The following is an 18,118-nucleotide window of genomic DNA, read 5'->3' on the forward strand; positions in this document are numbered from 1 at the left end:
GCGCCCCCAACGACGAACTTTCAGTCTATCACGAATAGTAACTTGGATTTGCTACTGTTTACGAATACCATCATGCTAACAACGAGAAGAATGAGGCCGTCATAATTTGAACTATGTTTGAACTTTTGAAAATGCTTTCAAGTCTGCATGTAATTATCGAAGATAAGGCCTGTTATAACCTAAACCATCTGCCCAGATCAATGGATGTACTGTGCATCAGTGTGCAAATAGGAGAGGTAACCATTAGTCTGGGCGTCGTAGTACTTACTATTAAATGCATCCATGCCTTGACAAATAACAATTTCCCAAATCGCATATTCGCAGTGGAAAGAGATATCCTTTGATATAGCGGCGCTCTCCATAAAGACCTGGTATCTCATCACATTAAACCAAGCTCGCTTATAAAAAGTGACTATATTTTCTCTTTTCACTGTGAACTGAACCAAGAATCGGCTGTAGAGTATTATTCGGTGTGATTCTTTAGGAGATCATTAAATCACGATAAAGGTAAAATTGTGGACACATTTGCTGAGTACTAAAACTAAAATCCCGGACCTGACCTCCCCCCCCCCCCATTATTGAATGCTCCCTAAGAACTCATAGACTAAAACCTGTAGCACGATGGAATTGGGTTGGATGACATGTTACGTGATTCGTCAACATAAATGTGTGTTTTTTTTACAATATGCTACATTCAGTTGTACAATCCACGAAAGCAAAAATCACAATTCTCGCTTGAAACCACGGGCCTCTATACGGCATGAAACTACAGGCCTTTCAACGGCACTGTCCAGCAAGGACGCACTGTTAATGGCGTTAGCTAAAAGTGTGCCCTAGCATGTACAATTGAAGTTCTCTACTTCCGACTGGGGGTAACTCCTTCCAAACGTCGTACCATGAGTTAAGAACTCATAGATACTACAACCTGTAGTAAAGACATTAAAATTACAACGTCTTAGCAATGATGTCTGGAATAAGGTACTGCCAAGGTGACCTTTGTAAATTTAAGTACGTGGGTAGATGCCTTCATTATTGTAACATACGATACATTAATTTGATTAACGTCATTTTTACATAGCAACACAATGTTTTGTTTTATGAAGGCGGGCAATCACGACTCTAGAATTTCATCATTTAACGAAAGACAATAACTCCTTGTTTTGTTTGTGATTAATCATTCTTAATTCCATCATGCCGATATAAAACTGTAGTTGGCTGTTTTATAATATAATAATCCCTATCCTTATTTATTGGATTGGTCATAATTCACTCCATTATCTGTGGTTTAATCATTGTCATAAACTATTTCAAAAATATTTCATCACTGTGTGGATACACCATAAGTAAGGTTCAAAAGGCTAGGCCTACATGTATGCACTTCGATGACAGCATTACATATTAAAAAGGTTGCCTGCGATCAAGGCCCGTTTTCAGTCTGTTTTTTACAACTTTACTCTACTTGAACCATACAAATAATTATAAACTAAGTGATACGCGTTATATTCAATCGTACAGTACGTAACTATCATTGGTGAACAACATGTCATTATTCGTCAAGATATGTACGTATGAACAGAAATAGCAAAACACGTTACAACTGAATATATTGGGACTGGATACTTTATTAAGGATTTTTACGTATTTACTGAACATACAAACATTCCAACTGTTGAAATTTTATCAACTGGACAGTATATCTAGCACGTCTGTGGCTAAACTTGTGTTGAATTTGCCGTCTTGTTTCACCCACTGTTCATAAAACAAAGCAAATCCCGTGTAATCTTGGTAAATACATAGTAATCATCTACTCCCCTCTAGTGACTCACTGTTGGCTGCCAGGGGTTCAGCGAGAATAGCTTTTTGGTGGCAGACATGGCTGGCATATAGGAAATCAGAAGGCACGAGAAACCAACAAGAAAGTTTGAAATGGTAGGCGTTAACCGTTGTGAAGGATAGAATCGGCAAACCATATCACCTGAATTGTTAAACATACAATAGTTGCAAATGGAGTATTATTTTTTCAATCAGACAACAAACTATATATTCACTGAAAATTATTACATATTAATGAGACATTGTACATATTAATTAGAGGTCTATTTTATCCATAAGTAATATAGAAATAACTTTAACTCATGATTCATTGAGGTGCTGATTGTAGGTGCGGACCCACAATTCAATTTGATTTGATATATTGCATATTACTATATTTCCAAAAAAGAAATATGTTTACCCACAGGTAATTCAATAATGTGGAGGATGTACAATATTATGATTAAGTCAATATATCAAACAAAACATTTTTAAAAAAAAGAAAAAAAAGAAACCCGTTTCATTTGCAGCTAGTACAGATTTTAATGAATTCAAAGTTGGTGTGGTTTCTAAAAAGTACTGTTAATGGTTACTGTTGCACCACCTTCTTTTTAAGCCTGTGATTACCGGTGTTTTATATGGATTCAATTTGTATGAAAAGGGCTGCTATGTGTGAATGTGTCCAGTCGCGCGCTACTATACAGTATATAGTGCAATGACCTGTGTTCTAAGACACACACACACACACACACACACACACACACACACACACACACACACAATTCTGAAGTGAGTCCTCAGAGGGCCAATGTAACAAGTGATAAAACGATTAAACTTTTAGTGACCTTAAAATACTTAAAGTATCACCATTACTGGGGAATTCATTTAATTTGATTTTTTTTTAATAAACCAACTTTTCTCTGTTTATCTACCCTCGGAAAAATTATGTGAACGTAATTGACGAAGTTCGTATTTCTACATTTATAATTGCAAAAATAAGAGCTTCTAAGAGAGAGGAAATCTAAACGTGCAAACAGTTTGTTTATAAACCACTTTCTGTACGTACAATAACAACATTTTTACATGTTAAGCTTATTCTAGCTTCTAGCATATATATATTACAACCATGGACTTGATTTTAATATGTAGATTCACTATTTTTTTTAAACTATAAAACATCGTAAAGATGTGTTATTAACATTTCTCATCTCTGTTGCCACTTTAAATGAATGCATGTTCACACTCTACATGGTAAATTTGGTAAAACGTCCAATTAGTGAAGTGATAGAGGAACTGTGGTGTGAGTAATCGTCAGGTATATAAACCATTTGAAACATGCTGATTAAAAGAAAGGTATTCTTACCGAATATTTCGACAGGTGCTAAATGTCATCGACCATGCCATTTACAACTAAATTGAGAAATAAAAAAAATTACCATCGCAGCTTCAAAACATTTCTTAGCTTCTTCAATTTTTTCTTCAGAAATGTAACGAACTGGTAGTGATTTGTTTGTACATCGGGGTGGGTGGTTGGGGGTGGGGGGATAGATGTATACTACCGAGCTTATGCGAAAGCCAATAGGGATATACGTCATGGTCATAATTAAACACATTGAAAATGAATTACCGTTTATTTAGCGACTTGTTCCGGTCAAGTCAGGACAAAGGTCGTGTCCTTGATAATAATCACAATCGGAATTGTCTAAATCCACAAATCATAATGTATATGATTAGTTTACCGCATAATACTCAAGGAGATAACAAGCATTCAAACACAATCAATCGTAAATCATACATATCAGTAGAAACTACACGAAAACACGCCTCACCAGAATGATTTTCTGACGTCAGAGTGAGTACCAAAAGTGGGAAGTAAGTTATGCAATGGCAATCATACTGTTATATGCATAATATAAGAAGACAAAAAAGTATTCATAACATTAAATCATGATGATGATCATAATAATTATAGTTTTTATGCGCAGTTTCTTTTCTTTTCTTTTTAAAAACAATGCTCATTGAGCCCATAACAGTAATTTATTTTCGTCATACAAATTTATCTATTGCAGATCTGCTACCGTTTAAGTTCTGCAAAATGCAAAATATTCGTATAAGCTACAAAATAGTTTGAGCTATGATAATCGCGAGGACATTTGAAGTCTCATTTATCGTCATGGGATAACAGCATTTTGTCTGTGAATTTTCGGTTAAATATATATATATATATGTATATCTACATGTTACCGGCGTTTTAAATCTATCTCCTACCCTTGACCCCATAACAAATTGGATTTAGACGACGTCACGTGATATATATATGCATGATAGTACATGAATACTGCCTAGCGATGATAGCGGGAGGATACTTGACACGAGATAGTGATGCAGGAATAATCAGTTTGTTCAAATCAATACCACAGCGAAGTCCGTTCTAGAGTAGGAATACATACTAGCAGCGTATATGTGTGTGATTGACCCCCAGGCTATATCTCAGACGTGAATTGAAATCAGACCCTCGGTCAAATCTAACCCTGTACGTTCTGTTACGTTATGTTCAATTCTTTAATGATGAATTAAAAAAAACGAATTATGGAGTACCTAGTAAATGCAGAAGTGGCTGTATAAAAGTGACCAACATCACGTAATTATTTATGTAAGTTTCATACAATGTTTGCATATTGATATAAATTGGTTATCTCGACACACAGCTTCCCTCTCAGCTGTTGTTGATAAATTATTTTCGAAACCGTCATTTTAATGTGAATTTGAAAAAAAAAGTTCATCAGTTTATGCATCGCATATACCGCGACAGGCTAGGAATTTATAAACTCTTTGTACAATTGTGGGTTGGCCCTTATCAGGTATTGTAATCATTACTACCTGTAGTTAGTCACATACCCACCCAGGTGTGCAGGCGTGGGCGATACTTTTTAAGACAGGTCGCTGTGTCAGCGTCTAGAAAGAAGTTGCTAGTCTTCCAGAGTTGGAGGAAAAGTTTGGACGTCCATTTTTTTTCAAACTTGTGTTCAGTGAAGTGATGCTCTCTTATCGAACATGAGGAGGAAGAGGACAACTTCAGCCAGCGATGTAGCCGTCGCGTTGGTGACTGTGCTAATCGCCTGTGCAACAGGTAAGTCATTATATGGCCATGTGGAGTTCACTATTGCCATACGTTATCCGGCTATGTAGTTACAACATATCGCTGCGCAATAGCTGAGAACTCAACAGCAAAATGACAAAGTGCACGTGGTTGTTTTCAAATATAAACGAATCCATGAAGCGTGTTTCTTTCACTTTAATGTCCAAACCAAACCATTCTCCGTTGTGTGACGCGTTTAATAAACTTTAGTGCATAAGTTGCTCACGATAGAACATCAACATACAAAGTTCAGTGACAATAAATTGACTTTATGGCAAAGAACAGGTGCTTACGTACTCTAGTGTGTCTAGGAATGTATGATAAACATGTTCTTGAGATTTTATTATTTTCTACAGTGTATATCCAATGTTTATTCTGTCTGCTGACTGAAGTAATCAGGTTTATTTACTTGCGGTCGTCGTCGATTACAGTACGATAAACCAAAAAACGAAAATGTTGATGTAATAACCGTATTTGTCCTGCTGTATGTAACAGTGTTGCTTTCTTCTGTATGTGTTGTTAAAAGTCGGTTGACGCGTTGTGATAGATGTGTATATTTTTGTCAAAGGTTGTTATTTTCAATATGTAGTTTAACAGGTAGTGAAGAGATGCCCCCCCCCCCCCCATTAAGATTAACTGGAGATGAACTAGGAAAGGAAAAAGTGCATTTCTCGCTATTTAAATATCACAACTTTATTCCAACATGTAACTGATTATAGGTAAAATCTAACTTACGGTTATACTATTGACAAGTACGCTTGCACACATTCCTATATAGTAACATACTTGAATCTGGTTCTCCTTGACAATACATATTGCACTCAATACATCGGTAACATGACATATACATGATACATGACTGGTATCTCTACTTCTTATCACCAGGTGATCATGCCACTTAGTCACTCCTATTCAAAGGTAAATTAGTTTTAATGAATCACAGTTGATGTAATTGACATCCAAAAATGTAACTTTTGACACAGAAAAGTTCTCATTATAACACTGCAGATTTAAAAGGGTGCCATTTTATATGCTGTACTTTCTAAAAGGTCGTGAACTTTTTCTCCGAGCGGTGATATCGCATGTAACGGCCTCATTTCCAGTGACGTCACCATATTGATGTGATTATAAGTTCGATTTAATTTGACTAAATTCATAAAACTTTTAGTATCAATTTTGTATTTGTCAACGTCACTGACTATGCTATTTAGTGATTTTCATATATATTTCAATACATTTGACATCATTATGTTGTCAAACTTTTGATTTTTGAGTCCAACCTTTCAGCTGCAAGATATACAGTTAGGTTCCCACAACAGGGTTGTTTAAGCATAAGAACGGGCGGAACATCACCTACATTACTTGCAAGCGACATTATCGCACCAAAAAGGGGTATCTTTTTATAATATTTCTGATAAAAACCTGATGATGACACATGGTGTAGAGCAGAGTACATGATATATGGTGCACGAGCAGACTAGAAATATACGGTGCGTAACTGTAGGTCGATGATTAACCTAACCCAATTTGGCATCTATAGTTTGAACTTTTGTAACTTGTTGGGACGCTCGGTACCATGGAGACATGTAAACAAAGCAATAGTTACCATGTCTACCGTGCCTGACTGGGAATGTTGTTCTTTAACAGCAATTTTGTTGTATTTTGTGATTATGAAACCGTTCTCAAAAAAACACCACTTGAAAGCATGCAAACACCTAATTTCAGGCCGTTCTTTTTTATATCTCTTTTTTTTTCTTATGAATAATTTTCCATAAGAATGGAAAACGTTCGATTATTTTTAACAATCAGGGCCAGTCATGACATTGAATGATTATGGATTTCAAATGTATGCTACAAAAATGCTATTTCTACTGGGGAAAAGTTTTCAGAAAATGAACGCATGACCCGACGAGGTCAACTGAAAGACATGTGGTCGCTGTCCGTAGATCGTGCAACACTTCACTTCTGCCTAGTCTGAATTCTGATGATCAGTGCACGTTTAATGGTTGCACGTATGGTCCTTAGAAAGACAAACACGTTATTAAGTATAGGCCGTGGAGAAAAACGCGTCATTTTTTATTACGAACATACAAGGAATAAACTTCAAAGTTATGCATTCAGACAAACTCGGTGAGAATGATATAATTTACGCCTGGTATTATCCAGAGAACACTTCAAAGATTTTCAGTTGTGTAACAAAACTACAACGAGGTAGTTAACAAAATACTTGAACGGTAATATTTGAAGACCAAAGCTTTCAAAAAGGTAGCCGAAGGTCAAAATTGTTCTGTTGTTACAGTGGACATCGTGTACAGCAAGCAGTAGTTCAAGGTCTAAGGTATGAGTTTATACAGGTGGTAGTGAACAGTAATAAAAGGGTAACAAATCTCACGGTGGGACGAAAGGACTTTTTAACTGATTAGAGACTCAGGAATTCACCATCCCTTAGAATATACAAGTACTGGGCCTTGTTAACAATTTATGACTAAATGTTGACATTTCTATACCTCGAATTCTTCGGTTTGCTAGCTAAAACAATGCTGAGGTTATTTTACTTTGAGATTTACATAATTAACACTTTGGACGATCAGTAAATTATACCACTTAGCGGCATAGTAGTAACCGTACGGCACAGTACTACTTAACGGCATTCCAACTCTCACCTTTTAACGGCAATTTCACCTGTCACGTCATGCAGGTGGATTGTACTTTTAAAAAAAATAGCGCCAATGGCGTTGTAGCACAACTGTACAGTTTTTTTAAAATGTTTACCCACATGCTGATCCATTCTAGGTATAGGTATTCATTTGTTGAATGACTATCCGGTTGCCTATCCAACCCTGTTGTTTTCTTTGCAATATACACGATCATTTGGCTGTTGCAATGTGCATGGTCAAGTTGCTAGACATATTTGCATACAGTTTTTGAATGTTCATTCATGTGTCTATTAATCCCTTTTGTTATCTCTACAATATTCGTGATCATTTGACTGTTGCTATGGGCGTGGTCTTGTTGCTAGGTACATTTACATACTTTTTTGAATGTTTATTCACTTGTCTATTAATCCCTGTTGTTATCTTTGTGAAATACATCACCGTTTGGCTGATACTATGGGCTTGGTCATGGTTGCTAAGGGTATTTTTCATATAACTTTTGAACGTTTACTCACTTGCCTACCAGATGATGTTGTTATTTGACACACTTTGTCATGCCTATATAACTACTGAACCTTATTTTGGAAAGCTCCGTGTTCAGGTTAACGATTTCCATTAAGTCTGTTATTATACTTCCATAGTAAATCATTCCATACTGTGAGTTGAGTACAACGCAATAAAGGTATGCGCATGCGCTATATTAATCGGGCACATTTCTTCAACCAGAACATTGATTTTTTTTCAAGAATCATTGTATTGAATAATGTGATTGGTTTATCCACCGTCAGGATTGTTATCTCAAACCAATCAGGTGTTCTCATTCATCGGCATCAGTTGTGCTAATCATTTCGCTCCCTGTTGTCGCTGTGGTTGTTGTTGTTTTTTGTGTTTTGTTGTTGGGGATGTGAGTATGCGATCTGTCTCTTCTTCATAACGACTAGACATCCAGGGTTCGTTTAAATACACTCATTGAATCGATCCTAAAAGCGTGATACAATTTTATCAGACATCCAGTAAAGATTTTAAGCTTCAGACTAAACCACTGTAGTCGTCTGAGGCTTTGTATATCGATCGAAGTAATGGGTGCCCCCTACAGTAGGTCTAAAACTGTACATGGATGTCTAATTATATGATCAGAAGAGAAAACTAGGCATAATATCAAGTGAGATCTCGTCCCTTGAATAACCCTTTTAAAAATGAAAGATGGAGATGGTTCATTACCAAAATCCAAACAAAGAAACAAACAAACAAATCCAGGATATTTTATACTGCAAGTTTTGCGCAATGAGTATACATTTGACTTATCTCGCGTTATGTTACAACGAGAGTGGCATTTCTTCTTCATGGTGTAACTATTTTCTGACTGGAAGATTTCAAGTGATATCTTGGAACTATGAATACTATTTTCAGATCTTATATCTTTTCCACTAAATAGTGACGAAGACGTTTGAATTTTGATGTCGATTATATTCTGTATACGTAACATTTTACTAAAGTTGCCGATGGATGAGAACACCTGATTGGTTTGAGATAAAAATCCTGACGGTGGATAAACCAATCACACTATTCAATACAACGATTCTTGAACAAATCAATGTTCTGGTTGAAGAAATGTGCCCGATTAATATAGCGCATGCGCATACCACCGTGAGTTTGTACTCAACTAACAATATGGAATGATTTACTATGGAAGTATAATAACATACATATGGAAATCTTTAACCTGAACACGGACCTTTCCAAAATGTGGAAATGATTGGGCAAGACATATTGACACATGCTTCCTACTCAAACTGTACACCAGCCGGTTTTTTTTTTTATAGTTTACATGGGATTTTAGTTATTACACCCCTTGGACGGACATTCCATGCTAATCTCAAATTTGAAAAAGAAGTACAATGAGCTGCTGTTAAAATAGCTACACGTAATGTATAATACTAAAGTATGCCCACCTGTTGTTCACACCATAAGTGTTATTGTGTTGTGTTTATATGATAACTTAACGAACACATGTCGTTAAACAAGTTAAATACTGTGTTATTGATCAATTTATCTACCTGGATAGTACGCTTTTACACTGATTGATATGCAATTTTTAGGGGGCATAACCGGAGCCAGTTGGATGTAAAATTGAAGTGAAGGGTGGAGGATACACTGGTAGAGAGGGAGGGGGGGGGGTTCGATAGTTCCTGACAAATTGATTTTGATTCGTTATCATAAGATATACACAGATGTATACGCAGAATTAAATATCCGTCACCTTTAAAGCTATATCATCTTATCGATATAACTGAATTTAACTAATACGAAATAGTTCACTTTCCATCTCCAACTAAAGTTTAGCCAGCCGATAAAAAAAATATGGAGGATGTCAATCTTTCTAATGTTTAGTGTTGTCGCCTTTTAGAATGTGTCGTTACCCATACGGTGATGATAATTGAATGAGGTAATACATTGTACGGCTTTAATACTTAAATTAAGGTCCTTTCATGTTTACAACTTTTAATTTTAGATACTGACATAAATATTTTCAATAACAAAAAACAAACATGGCGTTGACCATCTTTAAGGCACTATCACTCTGTATGCACATAGAATAACAGGTTGAAGTCACCAGTTGGTGATTTTTATTAAACCTTCATATCTGCAGTTGGGACATTTTTTCAGGTAACCAAAGATATATTCACTGAAAATTGGTCAATTACTTATAACTAGTGGTCAGTGTTATCCATTGGTGGTGTGGTGACGAGTTTAAATCTTGAACGAAAGCGCGGTTTTGAATCTGTTGCCGTGTTAAAACTGTGCTAGTTTGTAACTGTTACCAGATGTAAACTGAATGTCTTCTGTAAGGGCAAAGTTTTGAGAATGTCGTTCCTACAGACAATTGTTGGAATACAACAGAACATATGTAATAAGTTATTTTTTTCTCACTGATTGCTATTTGCTCATTGCTGTTAGTGATCTCCTGGTCAACCACAACATGTACTGTGACATTTGTTGAGAATGTTAAAAAAAATAAGTGCATCGTCGTACCACTTCAGACAACATTTCTTGACGAGAAAGTATTTTTCCTTTGTAGTGGCCTACAAAAATATGCCAATGATTTATTAAATCTAAAAGCTCCATCAATAATATTTTCAGGACAAGTGCGCTTTGGTATCGCAAATGCATGTATCAAATTATATTGAATTTGAAATGTGCATTCTTGAAATATAGCCTAATTACCGAAAACCATAAATAATGTAAATTTCTCGTTAATATTCTTGAGATGTTTACCGAAACCTAATCAGTTCTTGTCACTACGCTACAGAACACATGCAATAAATTTCGTATGAATTGAGCCAGTCGTGTTTTAGAAAATGGTGATAAAGTCGCACCACTTTAGACGACATTTACTGACGAGAAACTATTTTTTTCTTTTTGTGGCCAATCGAAAATATGCCAATAACTTATTAAAACTAAAAGCTACATTAGTAATATTTTCAGGACAGGTGCGCTGTGGTATCGAAAATTTGTGTAATAAGTTATAATGAATTTGAAGCATGCATTCTTGAGATATAGCCTAATTACCGAAAATCATTAATTACGTAATTGCTCATTAACATTCACAGGATTTTTACCAAAACCTAAGCAAGTCTTGCCATTACCCTACGGAATACGTCTTCAAAATTTCGTTTGAATTGAGCGAGCCGTTATGGAGAAAACTATGACACAGACAGACAGACAGACACACACACAGACAGACAGACAGACAGACACACAGACACACAGACTTCCACCCATAAATATGTCTTTCTTACGGAAGAAAAAATGTCAGGAATTAGATATTGTACATATTGATCAGTGATCGACCTTATCCGTAAATAATGCAGTAGCAAGTTAAAATCGTGAACGTCGTTGAGGGCGCTATTTTTGAGTGCGGACCCTAAAATCAATTTTGTTGGATTTATTGTACCATATCATATATAAAGCTATGAAGACTATGTTCATCCACAAGTGATTCAATACCGTTCAGGGTGTACGATATTACGATCAAGTTCCTAGTATTTTATCTAAAAAACTTTTTTTTTAAATGTTTTGGCTGCAGCTCGTTCAGCTTTAAAGTCAAAATGCAGATAACGTTGCTTTAACGGCTTATGGCGTATCTTTTGTGATTAGAATTTAGGCCAGCTGTCGGTGAGTTTTAAGTTTAGTTGGGGACATAAAAAGGCGTGGCCCAATTTGATAAGAAGAAGGTCATCCCGGTATCTTATCTCAAAAATGTACTGTCAGGTCAGAGTTGTGACGTCACTATTGACACAAATACCTGAGTTATTGTTATACGTTACTTGTAGGGCTACTTTACAGAATTGATTACAGGTTGGGCCGATCAAGGGGCATTTATTTGTAGTGCAGAAGATAAGAGTATAGGGGGATATCACGGTTTTGTGGTTTCCTTACCGGCATACCCTCGTCTACGGACGAAATATTTCATCTCGAAGGTTAACATCAAAATTGAGTCGCCATTTCATTGAGTGTGGATTTTTAAAGCACCCAATTTAAAAATTGATATTTCGTTTGTGTTTTTAGTCGTCATTTTGTTGGGTGTCTTTATCTTAGATTATTCTTCGATCCTAAACTCTCTTTTTTACGTATTCGAGAAAAAGAATAATAAAATCGCGAAAATTGTGTGAAGTCTCGTGAGAAATAGATGCGGAAATTAAAACTGTTCTTCCAATCTGTAATGGCTGTACATCTGATGAGAAGAAACCAATAACACAGAGACCATATGGAAAACAATGGAAAACATAACTACCTAAACTAGACACTTACATATGAAAACAATTTTAAAAAATTAAATAAAATAAAAACTCTAGCTACCCCCACCTATTCTAAGATTCAGCGTAATCGGAACCACACAATTTTTTTTTGTTAGGCCTAATTCACAAACTTTTTTTCGGATTGAAACGGAGGGTTCAAAGTTCACACGTAATTCACAAAAAGGTAATCTGAGATATTTAGAAATGTTAGTTTAAACTTGTACAGGTTTGGTTGCAGAATATTATTTATTTTAATATCTATATAGTTGACGTTGTAATCAACGAAATAAAGAATAGTAACGGAGTCTTATTTACACTTTTGTATAACGGCGGATGTCACGTCATCAATAAAAGTATAGAACCTATTACAATATACCTCAGACCACTAAATAGCAGACCACTAATCTATTTAGTGGTCTGAGAATATACGAAATCCAATGCATCAATAATTTCAAATTAAAAACAAACTTCGCAATACAACATAATCTTTACCATTCATCAACGGCGTTTTGTGACTTATAGGATATTGAACACTGCAACATTAAACTGGAATTGATTTGCGGGCGAGATAAGTAAAATGTGTCAAAATGAGCGACCTGTCAGATTAACCCTTCAAATGAGCTTTATTGAATTCTGTAAGTACATACCTGACTTATTGGGTAGATGAATGCCGCTTTGTTACAGGTAATACTAATGCCATAATTACATATAATCACTTTATCTACACGATATACGAGTCGCCTTGTACCATTGCATTCCTGTCTAATCGTCACCCATTCCAAGGGTTCAGCTTGAAGTACCAACTCAACTACCAATGTTATCTGTATACCCTACTTCATCATACGGTCAACGAACTAAGTTTTTCTAAACCATGATAATATACATGTGCTTGATTATCACAGCTTCTACTGTTTCCGCATTTTCAATCTGGTTAAAATCTGGTGATGGAATATGGCTGGATTCCGTTATTTTCTTCGTATACTGCAGTCTGAATGACTGTAATTGTGAGAGTAGTCGCTTCTTCTATAATTCTCAGAAGTGCAAAAACCAAAAACAAAGAATTATACGAAGGCAATAAATTCCTACACAATTTCTCTTCTTCCTCTTTTGATTGAGAAACAGACATGTTTCGAAGAAATCACTTGTCCTTCTTCAGTGTCGAACTGGATCTGACAGAATGATCCACATTTTCTGGAGGTGTTGAGTAACCAGAGGTGTGAAAAGGTTAGCTTCAATATATGTAAATTCAGGTGTGAAAGTACTTGTCAGTTATGTACATCTAACTTGTCCGCATCTTCTGTGATAATGTCACTGTAGATGGGTGGAATGTCGTATTTTCCTACATTGGCATTAAGTGGTGGATTGTTGACTTTAATGTACATGGCCTCCAATAGTCTTGTTTTATCCATGTTTTCTTCCCTGTCGATGATCCTGACTGATTTTGAAGTTAGTTCTGTTTCTCAAGAGGAAGAAGAGAACTTTTGGATGAATCTTAGTGCTTCCACGATGAGCATACATAGTGTTCGAAGGAAATATAAAGGACCGTATTCCTACATCCAATTTTTATCTGATTGGGCATTTTTTTAAATAGATAGTTTGTCGATATTGATAATTTATTTGATTGATTTGCTAAATTGTCAGAAACTAAGAGAAGCCTTGAACAAACCTAGTTCGGCAACAGCCCATCGTGTAAAAGTTTGTTTCTCCTTTATGTACCACCACTGTAAAAATAGCATACCTAAAACAATTATCTTCATGTGTATACTATTCAGTAAAATGTAGAAAATGGTTTCATTTTAAAAGATGTCTTTGACAACGCCTTCACCATTTCTCTATGTTACCCTTAAGTGGGTTTCAAGTTTGTGGGCTCTGCTTCTGGTCTCTAACCCTTCACGCGTATAATCAAGCGACATTCCAGAGATGATGAATCGGTATTCGTTACTATAAATCAAGTACAAAGTATGTTCATCCCTGCATCTGTAGGCATGTACTAGATAGTCAACTGTGTCAATGAGGGGGCAAACGTGTGTTCCGACGCATCCACAACATGCACAATGGCGAGTTCATCTATAATCATGAGGTGTTACTCCTCCATCAAGTTAAAGTCCAAAATAGTTCACATACCTAAGATAACCATTGGTCAAAAAAAAAAACCTCTTTCATTAAACAAATAGACACTGTTTCATAGGTAGAGATAAAGGGTTGTTTCATCCTTTTGTTGCTAGTTCTTAGATCCTTGTTTGTATAATATGATTATTGCAATGGGCCAGAAAGTTCATTGCCAATGTATGACATCATGGTTGTAACTTAATTATTGTTAAGACCAAGGCATCAAATGTTGGTTTGGTTGGCTAGTTGTGGATAGTAAGTTCAGGGACTTGACTTGAGATTTCAGTCTCTTATTTGAGTTAGGTCTGAATATGAAGTACACTCAACGATCAAGTCCTACTTCAAATATTTCATCTCATTGCTGTTATGTCCTAGCCTACTTACTTGTAACAACATCAGCATAAATGGTACCAACCCCTCGTCTATATACAAATAGAGATTACAACAATTCTCTAGATTTGAGAATGAATTAGCATAGAGTGCTTGTATCGTGGTCTAATTTAGATTCTTGCTAGTGTAAGGCCTAACAAAAAAAACGTGTGGGTCCGATTACACTCAATTTTAGAAAAGGTAGGGTATTTAGATTTTTTTAAATTTTTATTTATATATATTGTTCATAAGTGTTTAATTCAGGTAGTTATGTTTCCCGTTATGATTTTCCATATGGTCTTTGTGAGTTTCCTCTCATCAGATGTACTAATTACAGGAAGAACAGTTTTATATTGTCTTTTTAAGTTGATATCAGTTTCCATATCCACTATTTCTCGCAGGACTTCACAGTTTTAGCGATTTCATTATTTTTTCTCGAATATGTAAAAAAAAAAGAGATAGGGTCGGAGTGAAAAATTAAGTGAGGTGGGGTAACCGGAACCAAACAATTTTTTTTGTTTAGGAAAAAGATCAATATATTTTCACTTAAAATCCTTTCACTTTAGATTTGTTACTAATTAACGAATATGTGGTAAGAAAAATGTTTGGAAATATACCTCGAAATACTAACAACATGAAAGATATAAGTGTACCAAATGTGTAATTATTACATTTTGATCCGAATTATATTTTATTATACAAGTTTTTTTAATTATTTGTTTGTTTGTTTGTCTGTCTGTCTGTCCGTCTGTCTGTTTGTATGTATGTATGTATGTATGTATGTATGTATGTATGTATGTATGTATCTATGTTTGTATGTTTGTATGTATGTATGTATGTATGTATGTATGTATGTATGTATGTATGTATGTATGTATGTATGTATGTTTGTATGTATGTATGTATGTATGTATGTATGTATGTATGTATGTATGTATGTATGTATGTATGTATGTATGTATGTTTGTTTGTTTGTTTGCTGGATCGTTTAATGACGTATTAGAACACCCAACTGGACAATTTACCAGAACTTGACACTTGACTTGGCCCAATAATATATTAAAGTTCACTCTAATACTGCCACTGAGTATTTTCTGTCAAAAATCGTTAATTTTGTAGGGCTGCCATTTTGTTGACATGTCGACTTTTTTGGACTATTCTTGGTTCAAAGACACTGTTGTTGATGAAGCGTTGTCAATTTGTGTTGACCATGTGACATTTTAAAGTATTTGGCGAAAATAAGAGTTAAATTTCCTCATGTGTCCGATACTAGGTAAATTACTTTCCCGCCAATTTCTAACTATTGTGTAAAAATCTCAACTTAAAATTAGGCTGAAATCATCTTAAGAATTGTACATAAAGTTTGTCACCACTGATTTTTAAAAGTCGTTGAAATTGTCTCAACTTTAGTCAGTGTAAGAGTGTCTAATGTGTCACGGTAAAAGGGGGCTGAGAATCACTGCCCAGAACACTCCTCCATAGTGACCTCAATACTATACATACGTCTAGCTTGGTGGAATGAACTCACAGTTCAAACGGTGCTCATTAGGAGGTCCAATTTATCGCATAAACAGCGGATGTTTTTTTTCACATTGTTTCTAAGACGACAGAACTTACTGTTAACTTACTTTGAAATATTTTAATAATACAACTCAATTTGTCAAATGTTATTAATTAAATAAGTTGTTACAATCGTATTGTTGAAAACAAACGAGGCCTAATGAAATAGTAGGGGCATTGTTTTGTCGGTTTTCAATGTTAGTGATATCTCATTAGTTCACTAATATGTTTTAATTTTGCCGTCATGGTGCACACATATTATTTTGTTTCTCTGTCCAATTCAATCTTTGTCCACAGGGTTCGTACGCTGCTTAGCAACAGTAAAAAGGGTCAAACTTAGATAACCTATGTAGGACAAAACCGAGTTTGCTTTCAAATTTATCATCTCATTAAATCAACATCAATCGATATAGAACTTAATATTCAATTTAACTTTTGTTCCAAACTCAACTTAAAAAACACAACTGTTGTCAAAGACTGAAGTGTGCATTCAAAAATTTCAGGTAAAATTTTCAAGTCGTGTTTGGAACAGTTAAATTGAATACTATGGTATACCAACACAGATGAATGTCCATTTGGCGATATAGAACTTGTAAAATCACCAATTTTCGCAAAAAAACGTGTTAGGATAAAATGTCATCGGTGCAAAAACAAAAAAAAAGTTGAAAATATGTCATGTTTTGGGAACGGAACTAGTACTTTATGAAGGAACTATATTGCTGTGAGTCACTGTTATTTCTTTGTAGACGTCTGTTGTATAAAAAGGTAGAATATGAATTTATGGCACAATACACATCATTATAGTAATATATATACAATGGGAATACAAGTCATAGGTTGCAAGATTGAGTGTCTTCTTGGGGAATAATGTTCAAACTTCGTCAACATGTCAAAATGTCATCGTACTGACAGTAAAAATGGCAAGATAGTTGGGCAACAAATACTAATATATAGCTATTGCGCTGTATAATGTTTATTTAGTTTGTGAAACTGGAACAGATGACTGAGAAATGTTGTACAAATGAAAACATAAGGGACACAGAGATAAAGAGCAAAAGCTGAGTTTATACCTAATTTTTGTTTCATTTTCAAAGTTACTCGGAGTGAATTACTGAAACTCCCTTAACCATCACTTGCAATTGACTGAACTCAAATCTGGTATTAAGGTATATATTGTGAACGATCTGGTGACGTCATTTTTATACCTGCAGAAAAATGTCGAAGAAATCTTTACTATGACTGTTTTAACAATGCCAGAGAACACAAATTGTAATGTTAAAGAAGGCTTAGGCATCGGTATAAACATTATACTAGAATAATTCAATAGAGGTTTTATGTAAGTAGATTCACTTAATTAAAAAGGACAATACAAAATATAAACTCGGCTTCAGATTCAGATTCAGATTCAGATTCTTTATTGCCATGTGTATAAAATATTGGCATATATTCACAAGCGCTCCTAAAAACAGGGTAAAAAAGGAAGGAAAAAAAGCACGGATTAAAAAAGAAAACAAGATAAAAATGAAAATCAAGACTTAATTAAAAATTGAATTTCAGACTGGTAAAAGCTTTCTTCCTAAAATGTTCACGGATGACTTTATTCTACGATAGCGCCAACCAGAGCGTAAAAGATTAAAAAGACCATGAGCGTGATGACTTGAATCATGTGTAATGGA

General features: G+C 35.1%; 1 protein-coding gene across 1 annotated transcript in view; it reads left to right on the forward strand.

Moving 5' to 3' along the window:
* The first annotated feature begins 4,866 nt into the window (after positions 1-4,866).
* Positions 4,867-18,118, forward strand: part of LOC144436841 (cubilin-like) — a 53,658-nt gene continuing 40,406 nt past the window's right edge. The window contains exon 1 of the mRNA XM_078125700.1: positions 4,867-4,942. Coding sequence (XP_077981826.1) covers positions 4,867-4,942 — 76 coding nt within the window. The remainder of the gene's footprint in view (positions 4,943-18,118) is intronic.

This window comes from Glandiceps talaboti, chromosome 6, assembly GCF_964340395.1.
Source record: "Glandiceps talaboti chromosome 6, keGlaTala1.1, whole genome shotgun sequence".
Taxonomy (NCBI): domain Eukaryota; kingdom Metazoa; phylum Hemichordata; class Enteropneusta; family Spengelidae; genus Glandiceps; species Glandiceps talaboti.